Raw genomic sequence first — 8,669 nt, forward strand, 5'->3', positions numbered from 1 at the left:
TGACATGATAGAAAGCCTTCTATTGAGCACATGTTTTTGGTTGTTTGGCATATGCTTTGGTGCCACAAACACATCACAAAAAAATTGGATGATAAGGCTGTCAAACGTATTTTTGTTGGTTATAGTGCTGAAATCAAAGGTTACAGGTTGTATCATTCACAAACAAAGCGTATTCTGGTTTCACAAGATGTTGTGTTTGTGAAAAATTCTGTTCAGCCTTTTTTGTCATGTGCTAGAGATAGTAATGTAAGCTCACAGGACATTTATGACACTTTGTTGCCTCTTTTCAATGGTGGAAGTTCAAATGTAAATTCCAATGAGGCAAATGTACAACCTATGGGGGTTTCTGAAAATGTTACAGATCAGCCTATTACTGAGGCAGATGTGCATGATGTACTTGATGAGGAAAGGGCTGAAAATGAGCAGGCTAGAGGTATGCCAAAATGGTTGGTGCATACATTGCGTGATAGTAAATTGGATGCACCTTTGTCTAGTCACACTTGTTCAGGCTCTCGCCATGCATCTTATGTATCAGACTATTATGCTTTGGGTGTGTCTAGCTGACATGATGTTGAAGATCCTCTGTCTTTTGATGAAGCACAAAATTCAAAAAATTAGATGGTTGCCATGCAATCAGAATATGACGCACTTATAGAAAACGACACATGGACTTTATGTGATTTGCCTCATGGTAAAAGTCCATTGGTACGAAGTGGGTTTACAAGTTGAAACGCAAGCCGGATGGCGAGATTGATCGCTATAAGGCTCCACTTGTTGCGCACAACAAAAAGGCATAGATTATGAAGAAACTTTTGCTCCCACTTGTCGTATGATTACTGTGCATTTTCTATGGGCATTGGCAACTCATTTTGGTTGGGATGTACATCAACTAGACATTGAGATTGCTTTCTTGAATGGGGACATATTTGAGGAAGTTTATGTAACGTAGCCTCGTGGTTTTGTCAAGAAAGGACAAGGGAATAAGGTGTGCAAATGTAATAAAGCTTTGTATGGGTTGAAGCAGTCCCCTTGTGCTTGGTATGAGAAGGTTGACACCCATTTGGTCAAACGAGGCTTTTGTAACAATCCAAAAGAAAGCACATTGTAAAGCGTGAGGATAATCTGCTTCTCATTGTGGTTCTCTACGTGGATGATTTGCTGATCACTGGACCAAATGAGAGACATATTGCTGAATTTAAGGCTGATTTGAATGCTACTATCAAGATGAAATATTTGGGGCTGTTGCATCATTACTTGGGACAGGTGCTTCAAGAGGCGGCAAAGAAGTAACCATATCATATTTTTGCAAACGCACTACAAATTGGCAAAATTTAGATGACCAAAACATGCATGCCAAAGTTTTGCATCTGAAATAGCCTTTGAATCCACAAATGCATTTGCAAAATTCTACCCACACTTGTCATACAAATTGAGCTTATACAACCCACGACATAAAATGCAAAATACAACAATTTCATCACCAAAACTGAGATCATGTACTATACATTTGTCATCCACAAATTTGACTACAAGACCATGTCTAGCAAGTGCAGATACAAACAAAAGATTCTTCTTGATGCCAGGTACATAAAGTGCATCAACAAGTGTGAAAGAACTGCCATTTACAGCAGTAAGGACAATCTTTCCAACTCCCTGAACCGGATAAGAGGATTGTTGGCACAAGTAACTAAATTCCCATGAGGGACAAACTCAAGAGAGGTGAACAAACCACGATGTGAGGTAATGTGCTTTGTAGCACCACTTTCAAAATACCACACATGTGAATCTGCAACAACTAACATGCATGCATCATGGACAACAGGATTATAAGTGCACTCTGCACTAAAAGCCCATTCTGCATCAATATCAGCATCACAGTCTCCTTTCATAGACGACTCAACAATAGCTGCATTTGTAGTGGAACTAACATTAGTAGTGGAACCGGGCTCTTTCTTCTTAGCCTCTTTGGCCTTCAACTTAGGACATTGCTTGATCAAGTGATTATTAGCTTTACAATAATGGCAACGCATCTTCTTTTTGCCATTATCACCCGAATTTCTAGATGAATTGCAGCCAGTAGAAGCATTAGGAACAGGTGGTTTACCACTTGCAAAAGAACCATGAGAAGTGGTTGCATTACTGTTACCACCTTTTCTTTGAGCAGTAATAAAAGCTTGTTCAACTGCACACTGTCTTGTCTTGTTTTTTCTGGAAAGTGACTCTTGCAACAATAATGTGCATAATGCATCAAACTTGACAACTTCAGGATTTCCTTGGGTCATAAGTCTCTAAGTACTAGCAAAAATCTGGTAAGAATCTGGCAAGGCATCAAGAACAGTCTGCGCAAGAGAACTATCTGAAATGACTTCACCTGTAGAAATAAGTTGCTCATTGATATCCTTGACGCCAGCAAGGAAAGTGTCCATATCATCTTCCTCATGCATAATCTTTGACTCCAGCTCTTTACACAACAATGCAATTTTTGCCTCATTGCGGCTTGCATAAAGACCAACCAGAATATTCCAAGCCTGTTTTGCAGATTTCGCTGAACGAATGTGAGGAGTAATAGTGCGCTTCACAGATAACGTAATCAATGCATGAGGCTGCGCATCTTTTACATCCCAACAACGAGCTTGTTCTGTCGTAGGCAAAACAACTCTAACAACAGCAATCCTTGCAGCAAGACTTACAATATCCTCAACATCGCCTACATCCTCAGAACCAAGACGTACATCAATGCCTAGCAGAATATTCTAGACACCCTTTGACACAAGAACATGTTGCATCATGTAAGCCCACATATGGTAATTGTCCCCATCCAATCTATCCTTTGCAGCAAACATCTTGAACACATTTGTGTTGTTGTCGGCCATGGCAAATGCTTGCACCTGATGTGAAAACTGCCTGAAAAGAGGAGAAACAAAGGGGGAACAACACGTGCTATTTAGCACAAACCGTAGAAGAGTGTAAGGAACTTGTTATGCAAAAAACAGCATTGACAAAAATTTTGCACAAAATGACGAAATAGCCTGCGTAGTACTGCCTATAGTGGAAACGGCTAGAATGAGCCCGAATCAGAAATTTGAGCAGACTAAGCTCTGTCCAGAATATCTGTCGACTTGTGAACGCTCGCAAAAGCTCACTGAAATTGAAGAAAGTGAGCAGGCGTGCGTTGGAGCTGCTGGCGACTAAGCCCAAGAGGTCCTAAGTGTGTTCACACACATCACTACCACACGTATATGGTAACAAATGGCACGGAGGCATTTTTAAGAATTTTGCGCTGAGGACGGTGAGGTTAGATAGTAATAGGATATGTTTTCAAAAAAATGCCACATTCGTGGCATTTTTTTTGCGTGACCTCAGGGCACTGGCGTCGCTGCAAGATGTCAACACTTGACGCACCACAGGAGCCGCCCAGCTCGCCTGTACGCGCATATATATATATATATATATATGTATATATATATATATATGTATATATATATATATATGTATATATATATATATATATATATATATATATATAGAGAGAGAGAGAGAGAGAGAGAGAGAGAGAGAGAGAGAGAGAGAGCGCCTTCGACACCGTTAGGGGAGACATAAAGAGAGGAAGAATCTTTCTTTTAATTGGGGGCTGTTAATTTTGTCTCGGGAATCAAATAAACAGCTTCTATTTCTACTAGCTTCTATTTTTGTTAAAATAGAAACTGATCTCAACTACTCTCCTTTTCCCCTTTCAATTTCCAATTGAAGTAATCTCAATTGGTATCTCATCAGAAAACCCACACTCAACTTGTTTTCACAAGCCAAACAGCAAAGAAAATAGAAAATTGTCTGTAGATGATTGTGTTCTCCCGCCTTTAGGAAAGGATTAAGGCTTGGTTGTAACCAGCCAAAACACGTCGTCTGTCGAAATGGGCGAAGACAAACCAGAGCCGTCCATCAGAACCATGACCGATTTCTAGTCGATAGGCAAATAGAAGGCAGGATGGAGATGGACTTGGCACAGGCAGCTCATCTACAGCATCAAGTAGCAGACGAGCAACTCCCACCTAAGCTGTCTTAGTTGCCCATGAAAAGCAGCGCTGGATATGCATATTTCTTCTCAATGACTTGTCGTATGACTTGCTCCACGAATGGAAAATTGCGCTCTGATTGGCATTCCAAGCAAGTCTAGTCAATGAGGTTCATGAGCTTCAGAAAGAGGTGCAAGGCAGGTCGACAGAGAGAGCTCATGGCTCGTATGTGCATGCTACATGCAAAGGAGCTCTAGACAGAGTTGTGGTCTATATTGTGCATGCGCTAAGGAATGTACCCCGTAAGGAGGGCAACTTATGCTAACAAGGGTGACATCCAAGCTGTGTGAAGGAGGCTCCACTCTTTCGTGAGCATAAACAATGCAAACCATCCATAATAGCGCTTGCTTGGAGCTTCCACCTGTCAAGTCAGGACAATATTGTGGATTAACAGGCGCTGTTTCCACTTCTTACAAGGATGCTGGCTTGCCACTCAATCTCAGGTGTGCAAAAAACCCAAAAGTTTCGGCTGTTTGCATCCAATCGTGCAACTCTAAATTGGGTTTTTTGTGCAGGCTTGATCACAAGGATCGTGCCTTTACATTTCCGTTGCGGCTGGAAGTTTCTGATAGAACTTTTGAATCGCAGAACCCTATACGGGGTCTTGAAGCAGCGCAACCTCTCTGTCACTTGCTGGCTTCTATAGTTCACACAGAATCTTTTCTTCATTTGCTAGAAGATTGCATAATTAAGAAGGATGTGGCTATTGGAAGGGGTTTGCACACGTTTATTGCAGAAAATGGACTTGAGCTAGACTCATTTTTCTGTAGCCATCTAGTACGTATGTTTAGCTCGCTAGACCTCCTGGTAGATGCAGATCGCGTCTTCTTAAAGCTATCGAAACCAAACATTTTTGTATGGAGTGCTATTATCTCTGCCTATACGAAGTCTGGAGAAAATTATCAAGTGATCAGGTTGTATCATGAAATGCAAAATGCTAGAATAGAGCCTGATTCTTATGTTTCTGTAACAGTTCTTAAAGCTTGCGCTATGTCCGCAACTTTGGCAGAGGGTGAGCAAACCCATGCTCATGTTCTAGAGCATGGGCTTGAATCAGATGCTTTTGTAAACAGTGCCTTAATCAACATGTACAGTAAGTGTGGGCAGCTAATCCAGGCACATTTGATATTTGACAGAGCAGTGCAACCTAATCTGGCTACATGGAATGCTTTGATTGCAGGCTATGTACATCATGGACACGGCAAAGAAGCTCTCTGGCTCTTTTATAAGATGAGAGATGGTGGGTTTGTGCCTGACAGGATAACATTTTTGTCTGCTGTAAAAGCATGCAGTCGCATCTCGGTGTTAGAGATAGGTGAGGAGATTCATTGTCATATCATGAAGTGTGGTTTTGACTTATCATTGTCTGTTGGTAATTCACTTATTGACATGTATGGCAAATGTGGAAGTCTTCAAGATGCACGGCTTGTGTTTGACAAGTTACCAAAGCCAGATGTTGTCTCATGGAGTGCCATAATTGCAGGATATGCACAACATGGTTTTGGCCATGAGGCCTTACAGATCTTCCAAGAAATGCTGCAAAAGGACATCACTCCTAATCCAGTGACATTTGTCTGTGTTGTCAATGCGTGCGCCAGAATAGCAGCCTTGGAGCAGGGAAAGAAGGTACATGCATATCTTTCTGAATCGGCTTTTGCAGTAGACCTATCACTGGGTATTGCCCTTGTTGATATGTATGCCAAATGTGGAAGCCTGCTTGATGCAGGTGCAATGCTCAACCCATCTCTCATGCAATGTCCAGCGGCTTGGAATGCCTTGATGGGAGGATATACTGACTGCAGGCATGGTGAAGAGGCGTTGCGACTCTTTCAACAAATGCTACAACAGGGGGTGTTGCCAGATCAGGTAAGCTTTGCATGCACTTTGAAAGCTTGCACCACTGTAGAGCAATGCAAGCGTGTACATTCTTGTATTATCAATGGCATTGAGTTGGACTCTTATATTGGCAACATTCTGATTGACTTGTATGCCAAATTTGGCAGCCTTGAGAACGCCAAGTTGGTTTTTAGTAGACTGCCAGACAAGAATGTGATCACATGGAGCTCAGTGATTGCAGGCTATGTGCATCACGGGCTCGGCCAAGAAGCTTTTGGCCTTTTCCAGAAAATGGAGCAGGAGGGTGTGGAGCCAAACCATGTTACTTTTCTCAGCATCTTGAAGGCGTGTTCCAGCACGGCAGCCTTAGATCATGGCAAGGCAATGCAGGCAACTATCATAAAATGTGGAATAGAATTCAATGCTCATGTAGCCAGTGCTCTGATGGACATGTATGCCAAATGCGGGAACCAGGAAAATGTACACATTTTGTTTGATAGGCTGCCTTCAAGAGATGATGTTGCATGGGGCACATTAATTGGGGCACATGCACATCATAGTGACTATGAAGGAGCACTCAAGTACTTCCAAGCCATGTTACAAGCAGGCCTGAAGCCTGATGAAGTCACATTCTTAGGCCTGCTTTCAGCATGTAGTCATGCAGGGTTGGTAGATGAGGGCTGGGCTCACTTCAAGTCCATGCCGGAGATATATGGCTTGTGGCCAGATCTGGAGCATTTTGATTGCTTAGTAGATCTCTATAGCTTTGCTGGAAGATTTGATGTTGCTGAAGATTTACTAGAAACAATCCATCATGATTTCAATGTAGTAGGATGGAAAACATTGCTCACTGCCTGCCGAAGGCATGGTAATGTGTTGTTAGGAAAGCGTTGCTTTGAACAGGTTGTCAAATGTGAACCTGAAAATGCATCAGGGTTTGCGTTAATGTCGAGCACCTACACCCATACTGGCTTATGGGAAGAGGGTCAGAGGCTTGAAGGAGCGAGGAGGCATGCAAATGCTTGGAAAGTGCCTGCAAAGTCCTGTATTGAAGTTGACAAAGAGATTCATAGCTTTACAGTTGGAGACACAACTCATCCATTAAGTGCAAAAATTCAGTTGAAGGTCAAGTCCATGACTACCAGTTTTCTGGAGGAAGGGTACGTGCCACAATACGATTTGATACCATCTGCTATGTCCTCTGATCGTAAGCAAGATGTCCTGTGTGGACATTCTGAGAAGCTGGCCATTGCATTTGGTCTTCTCAGCACTCCCCAAGGTGTGACCCTTAGAGTGTCCAAGAACTTCCGAATGTGCAATGACTGTCACTCAGCGGCTAAATTGATTTCCAGACTTGAGAGACGGGAAATTGTTCTATCAGATACATATTGTGTCCATCAGTTTAAAGATGGTAGATGTACATGCAGAGACTAAAGTAGCCATGTGAAGTAGGTTATAGCTGTGAGTATAATCTAGGCATGTGTAGACATTCAGACACAGGAATATATGCTTCCCAAAATGGACTAGATTTCTGATGTCATACTGCAGATGTAGCTGCTGTTTTGGTACATAATTTTTTTAAGCAGTGTCTTGACTGTTCAGGCCATGAATGCCCAGGCAGGACCCTTGTGAATAAACAGCAGCACCAGTAGTCTTGACCAAGGGCCATACTAGAAATATCCTTTATGTTAACTGGGACTAGCTTATCATCATTTTACATCTTGAAGATGAGAGTTATCTTTGGATTGTACGATTTACCGAATGAGCTGCCAGAAGTTCTGAAAAAACTGTTCAATGCATGAAGTTTCCGTCTCTCTCCCCCCCCCCCCCCCCCCCCCACACACACACACACACACACACACACACACACACTCAGCCTGATCAGAGACGCCATTCTGGGAGCATGCCTCATAACAGTCAGTATGATGGAGTGTAGAGAGACGAGAGCATTGCTTGAGAGGGATCTTCTCCTAGGGGTCATCAATTGCAGACAATCTTGGATAGCCTTTGGACGCCTTGTGTGACAGAAGAAGGGAGCGTTCCTAGCTTAGATGGAGAGAGACTTATACCGGTTGTTCTTAATTAGAGACTCGGGGGAGGCATGGCGTTGCTTTCATGAGCACTCCCCTCCCCAGTGATTACTTCCCCTATTGTGTGGGATCAGTATGCAACATCCTTATATACGGTTCTTGGACAGACACCCCTTCTAGATCCTCATGAGCCATGCCCATCTACGAGTACCTCCTCTACCACGGAGATGGTAAAGACGGCCATTGACAGGATGAGGACCAGGAGGGATTATGATCATGATGGTTTAGTAGCATAGCACTTTATACATGCTAGAGATATGTTGGCGGAGGTTTTTGCAGTTCTTTTCAATCATGTCATGTGTGAGGGTCTACCTGAGACTTGGAGACTGTCTACTATTGTACCTATCTTCAAGGCAGGTTTATCCTACGGACTACTGTATAGTTACGACTGGACATACATTGGCACAGTTGTATGCATCTATCCTTGAGCAGCAGTTGAGTAGATGGGCAAAGAGCGAGGGCATACGGGCAGCGGGACATGGCGGTTTCAAGAGAGGCTTCTCTACTCTCGACCATATTCTGACACTTGGAGCCATCACTAAGGAGGGTAGGGCACATAGGAGACGGATTGATTGTAGCTTTGTGGATTTCCTCAAAGCCGTGCCCAGAGCCAGATTTATGCGCAGATTACAAAAGATGGAAGTGCCCATTAAGTTGAAGTGAGGGATCA

The 8,669-nt window shown here is 42.9% G+C and overlaps 1 protein-coding gene across 3 annotated transcripts; it reads left to right on the top strand.

The window, feature by feature from the left end:
- The first annotated feature begins 3,824 nt into the window (after window positions 1-3,824).
- LOC147444484 (pentatricopeptide repeat-containing protein At2g27610-like) lies at window positions 3,825-7,708 on the top strand. 3 transcript variants are annotated; one of them, XM_086527084.1, is made up of 3 exons: window positions 3,825-4,516; window positions 4,589-5,166; window positions 5,254-7,708. In XM_086527084.1, the coding sequence occupies exons 1-3, from the start codon at window positions 4,395-4,397 to the stop codon at window positions 7,341-7,343; spliced, it is 2,790 nt and encodes a 929-aa protein (XP_086383210.1). In that variant the 5' UTR covers window positions 3,825-4,394; the 3' UTR covers window positions 7,344-7,708. The 3 variants fall into 3 exon arrangements, with proteins under 3 accessions (XP_086383210.1, XP_086383209.1, XP_086383212.1); XM_086527086.1 differs by having other exon boundaries at window positions 3,830-4,516; window positions 4,589-5,388; window positions 5,557-7,708; XM_086527083.1 differs by having other exon boundaries at window positions 4,589-7,708.
- Window positions 7,709-8,669: the final 961 nt, after the last annotated feature.

This window comes from Adiantum capillus-veneris, chromosome 13, assembly GCF_014529385.1.
Source record: "Adiantum capillus-veneris isolate H3 chromosome 13, ASM1452938v2, whole genome shotgun sequence".
NCBI lineage: Eukaryota > Viridiplantae > Streptophyta > Polypodiopsida > Polypodiales > Pteridaceae > Adiantum > Adiantum capillus-veneris.

Excerpts from the sequence above, each read along its gene's own strand:
- LOC147444484 (XM_086527083.1), top strand. The coding sequence starts at position 4,395 with ATGCAAACCATCCATAATAGCGCTTGCTTGGAGCTTCCACCTGTCAAG. Across the intron at positions 4,517-4,588 it reads GGCTTGCCACTCAATCTCAG|GCTTGATCACAAGGATCGTG; the intron begins GTGTGCAAAAAA and ends TTTTTTGTGCAG.